Below are 23,199 nucleotides of genomic sequence, written 5' to 3' on the forward strand. Positions count from 1 at the left end.
CCACTTGGTATTCGCTGAAATTCTTATATTTTCCCCGTGCTTTTCCCATTGTCTTTTCACAGAAGGCTGAGCTTAAGGACGATTTATATTGATTTGCATATTCAAAGAGGTGTAATTCTGGGAGGAATTGGGGCGTTACATAATGCGCGTGCACGAGTGTTTCTTTTCACGCTGACCGGGATTTATGTAGCGGAAGAACGTGGAAGTTGGAGAACGCAAAGATTCCTGCATCTGGATTTTTCTGTGCGTAAGCACATTTCGGCTTTTGTGCTTATGCCATGTTATAGTGCAAATTCTACGCACGGCGTTATATATGAGGCCCCAGGTGAGTTGGGAAGGTGGCAAGAACTCCAAGACACAGAAATCAGTTCAGAAATCTCTTCAGTAGTCCAATGACGTTCTCCGTAAATTGCAAATGCGAACTTTTTCAAGATTTTCGTCACTCCTAATTGTGGATGGTCGGCCAGATCTCGGTTGGCCTTCAAGTGACATTCCCTCTAGTTTGCAACGTGAAATAAAACACTCGTAGACCTGTGTTTTACTTTAAGCTTCCTCTTTAAAAGCAGATTCAAGCATCACTTCAGTGTTAGCAGCTGTTTTCCCAAAGAGCAAACAAAATTTAACGCAGACTCGCTGTTCTTTATGATCACCCATCACAAAAATCGAAGAACATGTTTAACAAGCACCAAGAAAAACCGACACGGAATGCCGTACGTACAATACAGACCACCGCCACTTGGCAGACTGTCACAGAATACTCTAAGAGTGCTACCCCTAGCGGCAAAATTCACAACTCAGTCAAGATTACGCATCAAGTACAGATTCCGATTATTTTGGGGTATCCCCTCATATATTCTTCCACACATATAGGTGAGGTGGTCTTTCTGCCAGGATTAACCATGACAATGATGAACCCTGGAGCGATACATGTTAAGAGAAAGCCCTAGAACAACGAAAGGAGAGAGGCTAGTCTGGTGAAAGGTGGGTTCATTCTTTTTGTAAATAGTTTTGTTTAATGTCCTTTTTCTTTTTTCCTTCACTTTGATGACATGTTTTCGTAAATGTATTGTTCCTTGCTTTTGCTCTTTTGTTGTGAACACCATAAATAAAGCCTCACTGATTTGTCACTTTTAGCTGTTGGTTGGCGTCTCGTTTTCTCCATTACTGATCATCTCGGTAATGAACAACAAGATATACAGGGTATTTGGTCATGCCATGGTGTGAGAAGACACAGGATATCATCGCTCCGGAATATATTTATAAAGCTCAAAAAAATAAAAAATGCTAAAACCCCGGAATCATAACTTATTTTTTGAGGCCTGATTTGGAGTTTTGAGGCCTACTTTTGAATTTTGTGAGCCTTGCATCACAACAGCGCTAAGGAGTATGTGGCTTTTAATTAAAGTTGGCCCCGGTGTGAGCGAGTGAACGCATTAGTGTGTTCTGCATTGGATTGGCACCCAAGGTGTGCAGGCTCCAGCCATTAAGATGTTATTTGGGGGGTTTACTTTCTTTGCGCTTTTCTTTGTTTTTGTAATTTAGAACTTTTTTTCGTGCCCATCAACATTTTTTGTATTATTTGCAGTTTTGCGTTGCTCCCTTTCTCTATCAATAGGTTCTTAGGCCCTTTAGGTGTGATCTCATAGTCCTGTGCAGGTACTGAGGCACTGAAACAGCTCCTCTGTGTCTTGTTGGCTCCCTGCTGTGCTTCCTTCTGTAAGTTTGTTGATCTGCTGACCAGTTAAGCCTTCATTTCTCAGCCTTATGACTTCAATTCTTGGATTTCAGACTTGGTGGGGTTTCAGGTTTAGGGAAAGTATTGCAATCGTCCAAAGCTCCAATATTAAGATTTTGATGATTCTTGACGTTTTAGACCTCCTTGACTTTCTTGTATATGAAGTATAGGGAAAGTATTGGAATCCTCCAAAAATTCCATTTCAAGATGTTGATGAATCTCAATGTTTTAGACGTCCCTGAGTCCAAAAATACAATTTTTGGAATTATATCTGTGCGTCTGTCTGTGTGTGTGTGTGTGTGTGTGTAAACACAATAATTTGAGTACGCTTTCACTTAAGTCAACAAAATTTTGCCCCTCATGGACCCTGTGATCTTCAGAGGAGACTGTGTGCAGAGGGTGCAGACCTATAAATACCTGGGAGTGCAGCTGGATGACAAATTGGACTGGACTGCCAATACTGATGCTCTGTGTAAGAAAGGACAGAGTGACTATACTTCCTTAGAAGGTTGGCGTCCTTCAACATCTGCAATAAGATGCTGCAGATGTTCTACCAGACGGTTGTGGCGAGCGCCCTCTTCTACACAGTGGTGTGCTGGGGAGGCAGCATAAAGAAGAAGGACGCCTCACACCTGGACAAACTGGTGAGGAAGGCAGGCTTTATTATAGGCATGGAGCTGGACAGTTTGACATCTGTGGCAGAGCGACGGGCGCTGAGCAGGCTCCTGTCAATCATGGAGAATTCACAGTGTCATCTCCAGACAGAGAAGCAGCTTCAGCGACAGACTGCTGTCACCATCCTGCTCCACTGACAGACATGAGGAGATCGTTCCTCCCCCACACTATCCGACTCTTCAATTCCACCTGGGGGTAAATGCTGACATTATTCAAAGTTATTGTCTGTTTTTACCTGCATTTTTATTACTCTTTAATTTAATATTGTTTTTTGTATTAGTATACTGCTGCTGGAGTATGTGAATTTCCCCTTTGGATTAATAAAGTATCTATCTATCTATCTATCTATCTATCTATCTATCTATCTATCTATCTATCTATCTATCTATCTATCTATCTATCTATCTACCTCCCTCGGGACGCAAGAGGGCAGCCTCCCTGGATTGCATCAGGGACACGGGCTTAGAGCTGGAAGGCTCAACCCTGTTGTGGCACATGGTCACCATCAAGGGGTGCCTGGACAGTCCCTGAGCCATGGACTGCAGCACTTCTGCCACACCCGGAAGTGCTGCCGGAAGAGGATCCAGGAACATGTGGAGTACTTCCGGGGACCCTTACAACATTTCTGTCACACTCGGGAGTGCTGCCAGAAGAAGATCAGAGTACACCTGGAGCATTTCCTGGTGAACTGTAAAAGAGGCCTCCTCACTCCATTCCAGGTACTGGAGTCGGGAGGTGGTGGACAGAGCTTGTGCGGAGGAGTGTAGGTGGTAAAACAACGAGAGAGAAGGAGAAGAAGGAAAAGAAACCAAGCTGTAGTGGTAATTGTTGGTGATTTGTGTACTGTGTGCTGAAAAGAAGAAATTAAAAGGGTGTATTTTGTACTTGTGTCTCTGTGCCTGTGTGTGTAGGGGGCTTATTGTTCACAACTGGTTTAAATGGATTCAAAACTGCAAGGATGGATTTGTGAGTTTTTATTCCACAAGATTTCCTCAATTAATAACAGACATTAATAGATATTTTACATTAAAGATGACTCACGTAAATGCTTTCCAATGTTTTATCCATCCTGGTGTCGCTATAAACACAGGGAACTCCAGTCTCTGTATTACATCTTGCCTGAAGAAGGGGCCTTAGTTGCCTCAAAAGCTTGCATATTGTAATCCATACAGTTAGCCAATAAAAGGTGTCATTTTGCTTGACTTCTCATTGCATTCATCATGGCTAACACTGTACAACACCCTAATACTACACAATTTCCCCGAATTCCTAGGCATCACATAAATCAGTTGGAAGGTGTATGATGTTGGAGAAATACCCGTCACCTCAGTTTTTAAACCTAATAAAATAAAAGGTTGGCTGCCTGAAAGATTCCTTTAATTTCTCACCTTCCCGCTAATGAGTGAAGCAGCAGAGGGGGAAGCAAGGCAGCCCCCCATTGAGGCTTCCTTCACAGTTGGTGGCTACAGTTGCAATGAAATCAAATGTTAAATCAGGGGGAGATGAACTAGTCTCTGCTCCTTACCAATAGCCCACTCAAACTTGGACCGCACCCCCAACAAAGTGGCCCGCCATCCTCTCAGTCAGAGGGTCTCAGGAAAAAGACGTAGAAGATGTCAAGCAAGCAACTGCTGCCTGAGAAGAAGCTCGCACTATGAGAAGGGCCATTCCGACGCGGAGATTCACATCTCTGGATAAATGCAGCGAGTTGATGAAAAGGCAAAACAGTCGGCACTTGGTGTGGATCCGCTGTGAATCAGACAGCATCTGGAGCGGAATACTAATGTGTGCAGCAGAGAGAAGAAGCCTCTGTAATAATTAGAGCTCATTTCCAGCTTGAACTGGGACTACGTGCTGGCATCCCACGACGTCCGTGACTCAGTGCACACTAATAATTAGCTAATTAAGCTGTGGGCTGCTAATCTGCTAATATTGCTGACTTTCTTCTATTTTTATTCCTGATTTTTTACCTGCATGTGCCTGTGTGTACTTACACGGTCACGGGGTGCCCTATTTAGCAGATTTTGATTCCCAGCCTTGACAACTCCTGCTCAAGTATCGCTGAAACTAAAACCTAACTCAGGTTTAGGGCTCTACATGAGCCTTCGCGCTTAATTCCCAACACTCCTCACACCACTGAGCCCTTTTACTCTGCTGTCCAGCAATAAATCTATTATCTTTATAAGGGGTGAAAGTGTGATTATTACTTGACTTATACAGTCAGAGCCCCAAGTTTTACTAATCTGGTCATTTCATTTCAGGCAAGCAGCACTGGAATTTATTCATGAATGGCACAGCCACCCCCAACCTCCATCATACAGTACACTGTCATTTCATAAAGTGCCTTCCATTGTACCATCACAAACACCTAAACTCAGACCAATTGCTCACCCCTTAAACTCACTGCCATTCCTCTCCCTGCTTGCTACTTTCATTGAATTGAATGCATCTTCACCATATCTTACTCAACTGACCTGGTCTATATACCCAATAAGAGAAGGACAGACGTTTTTCTTTTAGAATTTTAACATCATAGCAGTCAAGTATCCATCCATCCATCCATTCTCTTCCGCTTATCCGAGGTTGGGTCGGGGGGGTAGCAGCTTAAGCAGAGAAGCCCAGACTTCCCTCTCCCCGGCCACTTCTTCCAGATCTTCGGGAGAATCCCAAAGGCGTTCCCAGGCCAGCCGGAGACATAGTCCCTCCAGCGTGTCCTGGGTCTTCCCGGGCCTCCTCCCGGTTGGGCGTGCCGGAACACCTCACCAGGGAGGCGTCCAGGAGGCATCCTGATCAGATGCCCGAGCCACCTCATCTGACTCCTCTCGATGCGGAGAAGCAGTGGCTCTACTCTGAGCCCCTCCTGGATGACTGAGCTTCTCACCCTATCTTTAAGGGAAAGCCCAGACACCCTGCGGAGGAAACTCATTTCAGCCGCTTGTATTCGCGATCTCGTTCTTTCGGTCACTACCCATAGCTCATGACCATAGGTGAGGGTAGGAGTGTAGATCGACTGGTAAATTGAGAGCTTTGCCTTACGGCTCAGCTCTTTTTTCACCACGACAGACCGATGCAGAGCCCGCATCACTGCGGATGCCGCACCGATCCGCCTGTCAATCTCACGATCCATTCTTCCCTCACTCGTGAACAAGACCCAGAGATACTTGAACTCCTCCACTTGGGGCAGGATCTCTCCCCAACCCTGAGAGGGCACTCCACCCTTTTCGGCTGAGGACCATGGTCTCGGATTTGGAGGTGCTGATTCTCATCCCAGCCGCTTCACACTCAGCTGCGAACCGATCCAGAGAGAGCTGAAGATCACGGCCTGATGAAGCAAACAGGACAACATCATCTGCAAAAAGCAGTGACCCAATCCTGAGTCCACCAAACCGGACCCCTTCAACACCCTGGCTGCGCCTAGAAATTCTGTCCATAAAAGTTATGAACAGAATCGGTGACAAAGGGCAGCCCTGGCGGAGTCCAACTCTCACTGGAAGCGGGCTCGACTTACTGCGGCAATGCGGACCAAGCTCTGACACGGTTGTACAGAGACCTGAACAGCTCTTATCAGGGGTCCGGTACCCCATACTCCCGAGCACCCCCACAGGATTCCCGAGGGACACGGTGAACGCCTTTTCCAAGTCCACAAAGCACATGTAGACTGGTTGGGCAAACTCCCATGCACCCTCTAGGATCCTGCTAAGGGTGTAGAGCTGGTCCACTGTTCGCGACCAGGACGAAAACCACACTGTTCCTCCTGAATCCGAGGTTCGACTATCCGACGGACCCTCCTCTCCAGAACCCCCAAATAGACTTTTCCAGGGAGGCTGAGGAGTGTGATCCCTCTATAGTTGGAACACACCCTCCGGTCCCCTTTTTAAAGAGGGGACCACCACCCGGTCTGCCAATCCAGCGGCACTGTCCCCGATGTCCATGCGATGTTGCAGAGACATGTCAACCAAGACAGTCCTACAACATCCAGAGCCTTAAGGAACTCGGTATCTCATCCACCCCGGGGCCCTGCCACCAAGGAGTTTTTTGACCACCTCGGTGACTTCAGTCCCAGAGATGGGAGAGCCCACCTCAGAGTCCCCAGGCTCTGTTTCCTCATTAGAAGGCATGTTAGTGGGATTGAGGAGGTCTTCGAAGTACTCCCCCACCGACCCAACGCCCGAAGTGAGTCAGCAGCGCACCATCCCCACCATATACAGTGTTGACACTGCACTGCTTCCCCTTCCTGAGACGCCGGAAGGTGGACCAGAATCTCCTCGAAGCCGTCCAAAGTCGTTCTCCATGGCCTCTCCAAACTCCTCCCATGCCCGAGTTTTGCCTCAGCAACAACCGAAGCCGCATTCCGCTTGGCCTGCCGGTACCTATCAGCTGCCTCCAGAGACCCACAGGACAAAAAGGTCCTATAGGACTCATTCGGGTTTGGGGATTGCCACCGCGACAGGCACTGACCACCTTACGGCCACAGCTCCAGTCAGCCGCCTCAACAATAGAGGCACGGAACATGGCCCATTCGGACTCAATGTCCCCCACCTCCCTCGGGACGTGGTTGAAGTTCTGCCGAAGGTTCCCAGCAGACCCTCGTTTGGGCCTACCAGGTCTGACCGGCATCTTCCCCCACCATCAAAGCCAACTCACCACCAGGTGGTGATCAGTTGACAGCTCCGCCCCTCTCTTCACCCGAGTGTCCAAGACATATGGCCGCAAGTCCGACGACACAACCACAAAGTCGGTCATCGACCTGAGGCCTAGGGTGTCCTGGTGCCAAGTGCACATATGAACACCCTTATGCTTGAACATGGTGTTCGGTATGGACAATCCGTGGTGAGCACAGAAGTCCAATAACAAAACACCGCTCGGGTTCAGATCGGGGGGGCCATTCCTCCCAATCACACCTTTCCAGGTCTCACTGTCATTGCCCACGAGACATTGATGTCTCCCAGCAAAACGAGGGAATCCCCAGAAGTTATGCCCTCTAGCACCCCCTCCAGAGACTCCAAAAAGGGTGGATACTCCAAACTGCTGTTCAGCGCATACGCACAAACAACAGTCAGGACCCTTCCCCCCACCCGGCGGAGGGAAGCCACCCTCTCGTCCACCGGGGTAAACCCCAATGCACAGGCTCCAAGTCGGGGGGCAATAAGTATGCCCACACCTGCTCGGCCTCTCACTGGGGGCAACTCCAGAGTGGTAGAGAGTCCAGTCCCTCTCAAGGAGATTGGTTCCAGAGTCCAAGCTGTGCGTCGAGGTGAGTCCGACTATATCTAGCCGGAACCTCTCAACCACGCGCACTACCTCAGGCTCCTTCCCCTTCAGAGAGGTGACATTCCACGTCCCAAGAGCCAGTTTCTGTAGCCGAGGATCAGACCGCCAAGGTCCCCGCCTCTGGCCACCACCCAACTCACACTGCACCCAACCTCCTTGGCCCCTCCCATAGGTGGTGAGCCCATGGGGAGGAGGACCCACGTTACCTCTTCGGGCTGTGCCTGGCCGAGCCCCATGGGTGCAGGCCCGGCCACCAGGCGCGCCATCGAGCCCCACCCCCAGGCCTGGCTCCAGAGGGGGGCCCCGGTGACCCGCGTCCGGGCAAGAAAACGTCGTCCATAGCAGTCAAGTAAAAAAAACATATTAAAAATAAATATTCAAAAGGGAGAGGGTAAAAGACAAAACCCTTGACCCACATAACAAGCTATTAAATATTTAATTAAGTGTATTCAATTATTAGATGTAATTATTATTATTATTAATCATAATTATTAGTAAGTGTAATTAATTGTTGTCATGATGTGCACAGCTTGTATGTTCTCTCCATGTCTGTGGGGGTGTTTTCTGGTCACCCTGGTAAAATTAATTCACGGCTCCGAATTGGCCTGGTGTGAGCATTTGTGGGCATGTGTGGGTATGTGCTTGAGAATTCTGTGATGATCAGGGTAAATATTAATAATAAAAATACAACAAAGGAATAACACAAATGACATAGAAAAATTTCAAAGTAAAAAAATACGAAAAACATTTTTCAAACTAAATGCAAATTACTCAATAAACACACCAAAGTTAATCAAAATTACCCATGAAGGTCAAATGTAATTCTAGGGACAAATAAAGAGGTATCTATCTATCTATCTATCTATCTATCTATCTATCTATCTATCTATCTATCTATCTATCTATCTATCGTGCCTTTCATATCTATCTATCTATCTATCTATCTATCTATCTATCTATCTATCTATCTATCTATCTATCTATCTATCTATCTATCTATCTATCTATCTATCTATCTATCTGCCTTTCAAACAAGATACTTTGGTTTGATTTCTGTATTTTATATTTACCTTTGTCTTCAATCAGCATTTTCCCCAGTATTTGTGTCACGGTCCACAGCCACCCCATATGGCGGCCTATTGTCAAAAGTGTAATCTTTTACCATGACACCACCATCACAACTTGTCCAGCACTGTTTTTTTCTGTTGTATTTGAAGCTTCATAAATCTGCTCTTTGACATGTGACTTTCGTCTCTGGCATCCTTGCTGAAGCAAAGCAGACAGAAGATATAGTAAAACATTAATATAAGCAAAAACTAGTCTTGCTTCTTTCTCATTTCTGTCTTTGACTTTTTTTCTCATTTTGTTCTTGTGTTTTTTATCCATCTCTTTCGATACTGATCTTGTCAATCTCTCTGGATGTTTTTAAGCTCACACAGTCATCTCCTTTTTATCTTCCCTTCTCACAACAATGGATGTGATAGGCACTATATAATAGAAATATAGATAGATAGACAGACAGACAGATAGATAGATAGATAGATAGATAGATAGATAGATAGATAGATAGATAGATAGATAGATAGATAGATAGATAGATAGATAGATAGATATTTTTTATTTTTAATATAAACTTTATTTTGCACAATAATAGAAGACATGAACACATCAATACAAATAACAATTTCTCAAGAAATATAACAATGACATTACTCCTCCACACCTCCTACCCCACACATTAAGTCAAGTGCTCAAGTCTGTACTAAGTATTCAGTACTCAAAAACAATCCTTCTAACAATTAACAAAACCAATCGCACACCAGTTCTTCTTCGTTATTCCAAATTGATTTTTAGTTGCCCCTCCTCAATAGAACACATACTGACCCTCACACCACCATGATGCTCTTGTCTGTGGCCCTGTTCCTCTGTCGATAGATCACACTGGAGTTTTTCATGCCACTCACTATTCTGAAAACTCAGCTCAGTTTCACAGATGTTATAACAAAGGTTCACTGTTTATTTAAAGTAGGAAAAACTGTGTGTTTGACTAAATATGCCAAATTATTATAAGATTTAAGTCAGCTGTGGGTCTTGTAGTTGCTGGCTTATGAGCTTGGCTAAATTTATAAAACAAAATAAATACATTATTCTGATCATTACAAGAGTAAGAACAAAACCTTAAAGGAGGCAAAACTTTAAATCTTAAAGGCAAAGTTATGCAAAAAAAAAATCAGTCCATAATCCAATTCTTCTTCTTTCAGCTGCTTCCATTAGGAGTTACCACAGCAGATCATCTTCTTCCATATCTTCCTGTCCTCTCCATCTTGTTCTGTCACTCCCATCACCTGCATGTCCTCTCTCACCACATCCATAAACCTTCTCTTAGGCCTTCCTCTTCTTCTCTTACCTGGCAGCTCTATCCTTAGCATCCTTCTTCCAATATACCCAGCATCTATCCTCTACACATGTCCAAACCAATGCGATCTCACCTCTCTGACTTTGTCTCCCAACTGTTCAATTTGAGGTGACCCTCTAATGTCCTCATTTCTAATCCTGTCCATCCTCGTCACACCCAATACAAATTTTAGGATCTTTGCCACCTCCCGCTCTGCCTCCTGCTTTCTGGTCAGTGCCACCGTTGCCAACTCATATACATTGACTTCCTCAATTTACAAATATAAAAGCACAAAGATTATTACAATAAATTGCTGGCATGTGGAAATGTTTGTGTACAAAGAATATTAGATTAATTGACAGGAGTCAAATGCGGATTTCTTGGTTGAGGGGTAAATGTGCTAACCATCAGACCACATAATGCCACGTGTGGCCCTGTCGATGGATCACACTGACGCATGTCATGCCACTCTGGCCTCAAGCTATCCCAAAGCTATAGATGTGTCAAAAAGCCAACCTATGGTGGGATGTACTGTGCCCGTGTGCCAGCTCTCAGGAATGCGGCTTGGATAACAAACTGTGCATCACGAGCAAACAGACTGATGATTTGATTGGCAGTTGACAAACTTGTAAAAATGAAACATCCAAAGGACTTTTGTGGGCACTTTGCAGGTTCAATGATAAAAATGTAGAGCACCTTGGCACACCTCACCTCCTCAACACGGCCAGGTGTCAGGCACGTGGCACGCAGATGTTGCAAGGAGCAGAACTCAAATTGCTGTTTTTCTGCCAGCCTCAGTAGGTGCTAATATGCAGATTGGTATGTGCTAAGGAGAAGCGAGCAGGCAGCCATTTCAGTGTTTCTCCGTGCTGTTCCTGCTCGAGTTCCCTCAGTGGGCTTCAATTTCTCTGAAACCACGACAGGCGAGAATCAGGATTGGCGTGCCTCTTATGCTCTCCTGGCAACCTAAATTAATGGGGGGAAAAAAAAAGAGGAAAAGGTTGGTGCATGTTGATATGGGCCCTAATTGATTTCACTGGGAAAGTATTCACCGTGCGTCTTAATTATTAAACGCACATCCTAGAGGGAGGACGTGGAAAACACAGAAAGTTCTCTCTCTTTTATAAATTTAATCAGTTCAGGCTGCATAATGGAAGACAGAATGGAGTTGAAAGGAATTCATCCTGGCAGCCTTGGCACCGACTCTTCCGTTGTAGTTGAAGGTGTATATGACTGACCTGCATGTGACGGAATTTATTTCTTCCATGTACTCATTATTTATTTTTTTTAACCAGTCCACTCTGGAGCCCTGCTACAAGTACTTGGGGGTCCACATCAGTGACACGCTGTACTGGTCTAGTAACACAGAGGAGAGAGGGGGACAAGGAGTATGCGCTGATAAGGTGCACTGCTGCACCCATCACATGACAAACCACCTTAGGACCCCAGAAAAGGACCTGAGTGCAGCCATGCAACGGGTGCCACCTCAGCGCCACACTAGTTCAGATGGCATGGAACAATGGGATGTTTTTGAAGGTGGCTGGAAGTGCACACAGAGGAGCTATAAAAGAAAGGGCAGAGGAATGAATGTGGGTAGTGACATTCATTACAAGTTCTACAACTCTGTGAAGGTCAGTGTGGTGTGCTGGGCCGGTAGCATCACTTCAGGAGACGCCCACCGCCTCAACAAGCTGATGAAGAAGGCAGGCTCAGTTATGGGATGCCATCTCAACTGAGTGGAGATAGTAGTGGAGTTGAGAATGAAGACAAAACTGAATGCCATTATGAACAAAGCTGCACGGCCTCTCTGTGGCACACCAACACTGAGGACTTCCACCCAACAAATCATTCAACAAAAGTGTCAGGAAACAAGACCAGGGGGCTCCTGTAAACTTACGGCAGCACTATGATCTATTACACTGGTTCCCAGACTTGATACTGGGGGACCCCCTGTGACTGCAGGTTTTTGTTCCAGCCAGATTCACAATAATTGATAATAACTGATTCTCTTCTCTTATTCTACATTCAGAAAAGCACAGCAGTTTGATTTTTACTTTATAAGACATTTAGGGATATTTGTATAGCTTTAAATGCTTAACTCTGGTTTATTGTTTTCCTTTTATTCTTCCCTTGTTCTATGTAATCTGCTCCCATCAGTCATTTAGTCAGTCAGTCATTATCCATCCATCCATCCATCCATTTTCCAACCTGCTGAATCTGAACACAGGGTCACAGGGGTCTGCTGGAGCCAATCCCAGCCAACACAGGGCACAAGGCAGGAACAAATCCCGGGCAGGATGCCAGCCCACCACAGGGCACACATACACACACAGCCTAACCTGCATGTCTTTGGACTGTGGGAGGAAACCCACGCAGACATGGGGAGAAAATGCAAACTCTCCGCTGGGAGGACCCGGGAAGCAAACTCAGGTCTCCTCACTGCGAGGCAGCAGCGCTACCCACTGCGCCACCGTGCCGCCTCTCCCATCATTGCATCCTATGTAAAAACAAATTTGACTATAAAGAGCAAAATAAACTAAAACATAATCAAATACAGCTGTTTACTAAAAGTAAATATCATAAACACATTGAGTAAGCAGACACTTAACGTACTATATTCAATTCATTATTTATAATGTATAAACCGCTCTTTTAAACATACTGTAATAAGGTGTTTTTCACATTAAGCAACATTTGATAATCCATAACAGGTTTATATAGACAAGATGGAGATATGGATTGACGTGGCAGGAGATGACAGCACACAGTGAGTGGAAAGCGATGTCATCGAGGGGTGGAGAAGGAAGATGGATTCTGGAAGATGATAGTGATGTCATCAAAGGAAGCTGGAAGTGACTATGTTCAGGGAATTCTGGGATGCCTGGTGGAAATTTTGGAGGACCAGAAGTATGCTTTAGTTTTTCTTCTTGCGGTCTGTAGAAATATAGAGAGGAGTTAGTGCTTCTTATCAACCCCTTGTCTCTCAGTCTTCCACTCACCTTAGGGCTTGTTGGCTGTCTCCTAAGCTCGCATGTGTGACAATACATACAAAATGTATATATTGTATACAAGAAAAATACTACTGTATATAGATCCACTAGGCACAATGTTATATCATATTCAACAAAAAATACATCTATATAAGTAATTAAACAACAAATTATAAATATAAAATATCATATAACAACAACGGACATGGAACACCCAATATAGAAAAACCATGTAATGTTTACATAAACCAGTAAACAAAAAACGTGTACAAAATCAAGACCTATTAAACAAAAGCAATGTGACCAAAAAGAGCATCAGCTAAGTGACATAAAATCAACATCAAATAAATCATAAACAATGTGAGCCACACCTGTACATCATAAGTTTATAATATTGAAGATGTAGAGATTTGGCCGATGTGGTTCGAGGATATAACATTTGTACCTAGTGGATCCTGCGAATGTGAAAGGCCGGGCCACAGACAGATGCTAATGATGCCTGTGCCAAAGCACACGTGATTTTTATTTACAGGGTCCCCAACAGCCCAAACACACACTTTGTTCACTCATTTTTATCTTCTTTGCCTCTCACTCTCTTTTCTTTCTTTATTTCTCAGTCCTTCTTTCTCCTCCCCTCCTCCTCAGCAACCTTCATCCTCCTCCTTCTGACTTTGGCTCTTGGAGTAGTGTCTGCTGGTCCCTTATACAGGGACATGATGTGTTTCAAGCAGCACTATTGGATTTGGTGGAAATGCAGCAATTAAGGGCTCGGCAGCAGCTGCAGCACCCCCTGGTGGCGCCCGTGGATCCCAACAGGGCTGTACCAAACTCCAACTCCCATGAAGCCCTGCAGGAGTCCGAGGCATCACTGCAACCCAGGGGGGTTCCCATCTAACTTCCGGGGGAGGTAATGCTCTGGCCACACTTGCTCCCAGCATGGAGACATCCAGGCCCATGGGTCCCAGCTGTCCGCCACGATCTATATTGTTTTTTTCTTGAATACAATATATAAATTTTTCATGTAGATGCCTCTTCTCCTAGCCTCATAATGGTGTCTCGTAAGAAACTCCTCTCATCCGCAGTGACGATGAAGTGAATCTGTCTTCAGGCAGTGAAACTTTAAAGTGATTCTGGGAATCCGAAAGTGACCCTCATGTCATCCGCACACGTGCAATGTGCTGTTCATATTATTATTGTCATTCATTACTATTGTGACTGCTGCCATAAGGAGACGCAACTTCTCTCAGAAACTCCCTCTTTAACAACTTTTCAGTGGGAAAAAAGCACACTCTTCCACATCCTCTTTGTGGGATCAGCTGCAGGCTTGCTGATTTGCCGCGTGACGTGCTCCTCGCACGGGGCTTTAAAGACTTAAAACTCCAAGCCAAAAAATGAAACACTTTTTACGTTTTTTGAGAAAAAATGTAATGCTAAGGAGGTTAAATACAGAGTCCAATTGAAGTATTTATTATTTGTTATTAAAGGTCTCCATGGCATTGCTCCCACCTACCGTATTTACACGTGTGCCACGCGCACATTTTTTCCCGAAAATTATTATTAGAAAATCAGGTGCGCATCATACACGAGGAAATGTAATTCTGTAATGTTTACTTCTTCTGCTTGGGCTCACTCTCTCTCTCTCTCTCTCTCTCTCTCACTCTCTCTCGCTTGCTCTTTCTCACTCACTTGCTCGCTCTCTCTCTCTCTCTCTCTCGCTCGATCTCTCACTCGCTTGCTCGCTCTCTCTCTCTTTCTCACTCGCTTGCTCTTTCTCACTCACTCGCTCTCTCTCTCTCTCTCACTCGCTCTCTCTCTCTCTCTCTCTCACTCGCTTGCTCGCTCTCTCACTCACTTGCTCGCTCTCTTTCTCTCTCTCTCTCTCTCTCTCGCTCGCTCTCTCTCTAAACGCTTCCTATACAATCACAACACGCTTCGTACGCGGGGCAAAATGATTTTCGCGATTTTGTTTGTAAAAATTAGGGTGCACGTCTTACACGAGGGTAGTAGCTCTGACCGTGTCAGCCTCCATTCTACCTCTCGAGCCCTACAGTCCTCTGATTAGATGCTTTATCTATTCTGAGGGTTAAAGGTGGCCGGGCCTTCTTCTCTGTAGCTGCCTCAAGACTCTGGAATAGACTCCCATCTTAACTATTAAGTTATCTCCCACAATAGATATTTTCAAGTCGTACTTAAAAACCTACTCATTTTCTGAAGCTCTTGAGTCATTTTAAAGACTACGCATTTGGCGGTTGGTTCTGTCTTGGCTTCTTCTGTGTTGCGGTCAGCTGCTCGAGGTTCTCTCCTTCCGTTGATTTCTTAAGCTGTTAGTCGTTTCTTTCCTTTTTAAATGTGTCATTTTACTCTTGTCTTTTATTTTGTTTAAGTGTTTCTTTTGTCTTTGTTGACTTGTGGTTGACATTTGTTGCCTTTTAAAAGTGCTATATACATAAATATGACTTGACTTGAGTTGGCTGTCAGAAATTGAGCTTTCGACGGCCAATGAGTGTTGTAATAGAGTACAGACGTCGTCACTAGACAGGAGTGCATAAGAATCTTACAAAACCAAGTCAGTTAGAATTAATTCAAAAGAAGTTAATTAGCAGCAAAAACAGGTCGCTAATTAAGTAAAGAGTTAGAATGAAAACCTGCAGCCACTGCGGCCCTCCAGGACTGGAGTTGGAGACCCCGGTATAGGTTCCGTGCAGAAGCATACATCTGATTTAACTCTTCTGCCACCTTGATTACCAATGTAGAGTTGGAAATATTAAAAAAATAGAATGTGAGAGAGAAAATGAAGTCAAAACAGGCTAGGGTCAACACTATCAAATAATGAGTGCCTACGACCAAATCCCAATATGCTGGATTTAAGGATCTAAAAACCTGGAGACAGTTCAGTTCATTTTTGTGCTCAGGTAAAGTGCAAAAATAAATTTTACAAATTGCTTAATACGGAATTAGTACACATAAAGACACAATTTGTTACAACGCACAGGAAAACAAAATACTTTGAAACTAATTAACCTAAATGGAAACCAACAATATTTGTCCATCAATTCATTACTGGGCTATGGGCAGATGACAATGGAGGACTCAACCGATCTTAAATCACGTCACGTATTGCAGGCCCACACCTAGGAAATTCTGGGCCCCAGGCAGCTGACAGAGTTCGGCCACTTTTGTGTTTCAAATAGGTGCGTATATTTTTAAACGCCACTTATTTTCAAAACAAGGGCGGGCCCCTATCTAGCTCAGGCCCCTGACAAGTGTCATGGTTGCCCCAGGTGCGGGCCTGCGCATTGCCACTTCTGGCCACCGATTGTTAGCAATGGGACACCCTTATAGCAGATTCCCAGCTGTGAGAAAGTGCAAAAGTTGGAAGCACCTGTGATATGAACTGGCAGCACAAAAAGTAACCCAAATGGAAAGAAATTACACAAAATATGGGCCAAATAAAAATCTACGTGTTCCAAGGGCTCAAAATTATAACAGTAATGGTGCTGGCAAAGGTGCAGTGGCACATACCATAAACTGGAGAAAGCAAAAAAATGAAAAGAGAAGGGGCAGTGCCAATCACCAGAAATTTCAGGACACTTTTCAGTGGCTAGCATAGGCATAATATGAAGGGCCAGCATAGCAGTGCTAAAACAAACTGAGCACTAAACTATTATTAGTCTTAACGTGATAAAACGTAGAAAGTGCCATGAGGAACAATGCTTGAAATGCTCTGTTGTACTCGCTCGACATACCTCTTTTCGTAAAGCACTCCCAATTTGTGGCAGATAAAAATAAAAGGCCGCCTACCCAGTGTGTGGAACTCAACATGGAAGTCATCGCATCTTCATTATTAGTATGGCAATGCCGGCATCAGGGACTGGCAGTCGAGTCAGGGCTGATGAAGATGAATGGCTCAATTGAGCTGTGGTACATTTCACTTGATACACACAGTAAACAATATGTGACCCTCATTATTGTTATTTATCTGATAAACGTCTTTACCCAAGAAATGCTGAGAGACCTGAACGCTGTACAGTGTTGTCATTATTGTTAAGAGACTGTGGTTGGCATTGCAGTGCTGACTGGGTCCACTTTTACTAACATGCCAGTGTAAAAAGTCTGCCATCATGAGGCTGTATTCATTTTTGGAAGTTTTGGACATTTTCTTCTGATTATGTTGTAATTTGTTTTTTGTTAATGTCTGCTTGTTTTGTACAGAGGAATTTTGATTATATATTTGTTACAGTAGAACCCCATGTTTATAGGAACCAACAAAAAAAAACAAAGTATTACATGGAGGGAACGTGTTAAATGAAAGAAGCTGTCACTGATTTATCAGAGTTCCGGGCATACAGCTCAGGTTACTTGTATAGTTTCACCTCTGCTAGTTTTATAATTACTAGTTAGGATCTTATTTGAATGTATCCTAAGTTGCTCTGTTTATTTGCGGAATTGTCACTATGCTTTGTTTTTAGTTTCAGACTGTTATTCCTATTTTCATGAACGTCACCAGGTTTTTTATGCAATGGCACCATTATAAAACCACAAGAGTTTCAAACCCACTTGCAGCACAGCACCTATGATTTAGTATTAAAACAAAATAGGGTTGGCTTCAAACTGCAGCTCAATTTGAGTTTCTCATTCATGTGACACAAATCCAGTCTTGTTAGGGAGGTGTGACCAGAAAAAAAAAATAACATGGAAGCACAAGTGACCAGGAAGGATTTACACAGACCACTGTGACCACTCTGCAACTCCACGTCTTAGCTGCACCAGCTCGGGCTTCTCATACATGACCACAAGTGTGAACACTAGATAGACAGATACTTAGAGCACTGTATGAAAGACAGATATATAGACAGAGAAATGTGAAAGGCACTATATAATATGATAAATAAATGTGAAATGCACTATATGATAGATAGATAGATAGATAGATTGATAGATTGATGTGAAAAGTACTATATAACAGATTTACACAGACCACTGTGACCACTCTGCAACTCCACGTCTTAGCTGCACCAGCTCGGGCTTCTCATACATGACCACAAGTGTGAACACTAGATAGACAGATACTTAGAGCACTGTATGAAAGACAGATATATAGACAGAGAAATGTGAAAGGCACTATATAATATGATAAATAAATGTGAAATGCATTATATGATAGATAGATAGATAGATAGATAGATGTGAAAGGCACTATATAACAGATAGATAGATAGATAGATAGATAGATAGATAGATAGATAGATAGATAGATAGATAGATAGATAGATAGATAGATGTGAAAGGCACTATATAACAATCTGTGATTACATTTTTAACATAACATCTAAACGATTAATTTAGTCTGATTAATTTGACCGCACTTCACGCGTTTTTAATGAAGCAGCGCCAAATTAATCCAAGTCTACTAATAGTCGTAATGGGTCACCAGGGTCAGCTTTGCTTGATTGTTTCCTATGTTGTTTTTTGACAATGGCCTTCATAATGATCAACACCCACCAGTAGAACTAGCCAGAATGAAAAGGCAAAGGCACAAACTGAGACTCTGAAGATGAGCCCATGATGCCTCTCTCCTCCTTGATCAATACAGACTTAGCAACAAACTGATATTGACTCAGTCCCATTGTAGTGGAGGAAGTTACAGACAAAGAAACAGGCCTTTCCTGGCTAAGTTGGCTGCAATATATTTATCTCTCACTGCAGAGTTGGAGGTAACATATCATAAGTTACATGCATTACGTAGTCAGATTATGTTTTAAAGGATGGCAGTACTGAGTTTAAAATTTCATACATTTGTAATATGTTTTTATCCATCAACCCCTTATACTGAGTATTTGTATGAAGAATAAATTGAAGAATTATAGTAATTTGTATTATCTTGTCTCAAATAGTTAATAGTGCTTGAAAGATGGTAATATATTTATAAAGAACTCATTTTAAAATGACATGATTTTTATTATATTATATTATATTATATTATATTATATTATATTATATTATATTATATTATTCTCAAGCATACTTAATCTAATTCAGGGTCACAAGAGCGGCAGAGCTTCTTCTGTTGACATTTGGCACAAGGCAAGAAATAGCTGTGGACAGAATGCCAGAGCCTCACAGATTCTATTCTATTCCATTACATTATCCATCCATCCATCCATTATCCAACCCACTATATCCTAAATACAGGGTCACGGGGGACTGCTGGAGCTAATCCCAGTGAACACAGGGCGCAGGGCAGAAAACAAACCCTGAGCAAGGCGGCAGCCCACTGCAGCTATTATATTATATTATATTATATTATATTATATTATATTATATTATATTATATTATATTATATTATATTATATTATATTATATTATATTATATTATAACAGAACAACTACAATCTACTTAATTCAGTTCAGATTCAGACCTGAATTGACCTTTATCTTGGCAGCATTTGACACAAGGCAGGAAAAAGCTCTGGACAGGATGCCATGCCATCAAAACGCCACTCAAAAAAAAAATGACTATTATTTCTTACAAGTATTGCCATTTTTCCTGAAGATGCTGTCTGTTGTTGCTGTAACATCGAGCACGAGAGTTCTCCAGTCATCTGGCTACAGCTAGTAAATTAGAGGTGAAGTTATGCATAGCGTGCAATCAAGTGAAAGAACTGAATGAAAGTTACAGGTGTGTATTTAATCCTGCCTGTGCTGAGGGGTAAACGTTATCAGCCCAGTTTAGGGTCATAGGGAGCCAGCGATCATCGCAGCAACGCTGGGTGTAAGGCAAGAAGCAAATGTGTTGTATGGTGTGCCACTCCAGTGCATGGTTCAATTCGCACAGCCAATCAGAACAGAGTATGTGGTGTGCAGTCAGTAACAGAAACCTATCAATAAAGTATCTGTTTCGCTTTAATACAGTTATTTGCTACAGATATGTTGAAACAGTGTAGTTAGGTGGCACAGCAGCTAGTGTTCATACCATGAATCTTCAGGTACTTCTGTTGATAATGGATAAAACTATGTCACATCACATAAAGGACTAAGTGTATTTTCCTAATTGAGACATAGTTGACCACTACTTTCAAATTTACACTTTTTTAGAGTTCTACTATACCAAATGGTAGAATTGACATCCTATGAAATAACAAAGGCTTAAAATAAGGAGGACTAAAAGCTGCATATTAAAATTAATAAATTATGTTTATGTTATCATCTTGAACTGGAATCGATTATTAATGAATGCTGTGATATTCTTTTTCTCTTTCGTCAAGAAAGTAGATTTATTTTGAATAGAAGTATGGGTTTCATGTCTGCACTAGAAGGAAAAGTAATGCAAAAGTAGTGCACCATTTACTGCATTACATTTTATAATAAGTAACTGTATGACATACTTAACACACATTTTCATCTTCGTGGCAGCAAACCTGAGCTTGAATACACAGTCAGCTACCCACAGGGCATGCTGGGAATTGGAGTCCCAAAGTGCTGCCCTGTTGGTGCCACAAAGAGGCGTTGTGGTAATGTATAATCCCTACTTTAGGAGACCTCGATGGGCTAGCATTGAAAGTACTCCTAGGTCCGAAATAAAAGGAGCCACCCAGGCAAGTTGGAGTTGGGAGTGGAGGACTCCCTGCAAGGAATGGAGGAGAAACGGGAGGCAGAGAGAAAGAGAAGAAAGAAGACTTATTGGTGCATTTGTATAATGAATATGAAAGAAGCCTTGTTGAAGTATTTGTGTTTAATAAATCTTTTATTTGAAACCAGGAATTGTGTCGCTGTGCTTGTGTCTGGGTTTTAGGGTGTGTGTGTGTGTGTGTAAAATATATATTGCAATTGCAAGAAAAAAGGTAACATTGTAGGTGACACAATACCACCTCCAACAGGGGACATGATATCCCATTGTAATATTATAAACCCAGGAGATCACAACACAACATCAAACTTGTCTTCTGATGACCTCTTATTGTTAAGCATATTTGTTTTTTTTTTTTAATTTTAATTATTTTGATTATTTTTCATAGATGCTGACATTATTTTCACAGTAATAACCCATTACTTCCCACTGTTATCATTATTTATGCAGGCACCAATTTTCCCCATTTTCAGTTTTTGTTTGGTGTGTTCATAAGAATTACTTATGAATGCTCTGAAACCTCTTCAGTTTTTTTTGTCTGGCATCTCCTGACTCATCTGTATGAGAAATTAAAGCTCTTTCTAGCTAAAGATTTTTATTTTCAAGAGATATTAATAACAGTATGGGAGAACGCACTCCAGTTTCATAATGGCATAATTATACAGTGAAGGTAACTACTGAGAACATCAAAGGGTCGAGAAGAGGACTGTGAGGATGTTCTGGTGTCACAGTCTGGAGCCTGAGCAGCGTCTTGTGTCTTGTGCCGCTCTGTCCAGCCCACACTGCAGCTTCTCTTAATGTGCTAACCCATCACTGCTCTCTGTCTCCCCCTACAGGTCTGCTCCAGCGTGCCATTGCCCAGAGTGGATCCGCCATCTCCAGTTGGTCAGTCAATTATCAGCCTCTCAAGTACACCAAAAGCCTAGCAAAGAAGGTTGGATGTAACCTACAAGACACGACCGACCTGATTGAGTGTTTGCGGAAGAAGTCGTACCGGGAGCTGGTGGACCAGGATATCCAGCCTGCCCGTTACCATATAGCCTTTGGTCCAGTGGTGGATGGGGACATGGTAACTGATGATCCAGAGATCCTAATGGAGCAGGTGACCCATTTTAGAAGCTTTTTTTTTTACATTCTTAACCTCTTAGTTTAACCATCTTTTTTATAATCCATACAAAACTGAAAATATTTAGAAATGTGCATGGTGCTGGTGTTTCATACCTGTTATTTTTCCCAGCAGTAGTTTGTGCTTTTTCTTAAATGGCAGTCCAATGGTCAGAAAGAGAACTTTATTTAAAAGCAGTGTGTTATGTCACCTGCTCATTTGGAACATACATCAAAATTTCAAGCCCAGTGTTTGTGCATTTATCAAAATTTCTTAATTTGGCTTGTTGGTTCTCTGTTTGTTAGCACAGTGATTAGCACTGAGGCCTTACTGCTTCGAAATCCAGGGGTTTAGACCCTATCCCGGTCACTGTTTGTGGGGAGTTTTCACATTCGTCCTGTGCCTGTGTCAGGTTTCTCTCCAGGTACTTTGGATTACTTTCTATATCCCAAAGATACTTGCGTTAAGATAATGGCCACAATACAATTTACCAAGTTGTAAGTCTCTTCATTTTATGACCTGCTTACCCAGTTCAAGGTGATGATGCACAAAGTGGAGGTCTTACCTGAATGGCACTTCCACCTTTCATATGCCATTCACATGCTGGTAATAGTGACAATATGCAAATACTACATCCAGCAACCCATTTTAGTCCACTTAACTTCATGGGGACCTTCAACCAATCCTAACAGCACTGGGCTTAGATGGGGTACCAGTCTGTCGAAGGATACACACATCCCAACACACGTGTACAGTCTAGTGCTCAACAGTCACCAATAACCCTAATCTATACATTCTAATCTGTGTCTTTGGGAGGAAAAATAATCTGTAGAGGAAACTCCTGCACACGCAGAAGAGGAGGCAGTCTCCACGCAGACAGTGACGAGACACCACATTTAACGATTATGGTCAGCAATTTGAACCCTAACTGCTGCGGCTGTGAGGCAATCACTGCACCACCATACTGTCTCAAATGCAAGATTATTTAATACCTTACAGTGAAAAGTTAATTTATAGTATAATTATATAATTAAAATACAGTATAATTTTATTTGTAATGGGCTAACATGCTGTCCAGAGCCATTTGCTGCCTGTGCCCAGTTGCTGCTGCGATGAGATCTAGACCACCATGGCTCTGAACTTAATTAAGAACATTGTAGAAGATTATAATATAATATAATATAATATAATATAATATAATATAATATAATATAATATCCAACATCTGTCTGTCTGTAAGTCTGTCCGTATTTCACAAGAGAACTGCTTAACGGATTTAGATTGGGTTTTATTCTATAATTTGCTTGAACATTCCAGTTGATTAGAATCATAGTTTGCTTGCGGGAGCGATAGATTCGTGCTAATCTGAGACAGAGACTGTAGGCAGAGGGGAGGAGGAA

General features: G+C 42.8%; 1 protein-coding gene across 1 annotated transcript in view; it reads left to right on the forward strand.

The window, feature by feature from the left end:
- The window catches only part of nlgn2a (neuroligin 2a), a 604,796-nt gene that overhangs the window by 545,952 nt on the left and 35,645 nt on the right, over positions 1-23,199 (forward strand). The window contains exon 6 of the mRNA XM_039746931.1: positions 21,531-21,796. Within this exon, the coding sequence (XP_039602865.1) occupies positions 21,531-21,796 (266 nt within the window). The remainder of the gene's footprint in view (positions 1-21,530; positions 21,797-23,199) is intronic.

The sequence above is a fragment of the Polypterus senegalus genome, chromosome 3, assembly GCF_016835505.1.
Source record: "Polypterus senegalus isolate Bchr_013 chromosome 3, ASM1683550v1, whole genome shotgun sequence".
Classification (NCBI taxonomy): domain Eukaryota; kingdom Metazoa; phylum Chordata; class Cladistia; order Polypteriformes; family Polypteridae; genus Polypterus; species Polypterus senegalus.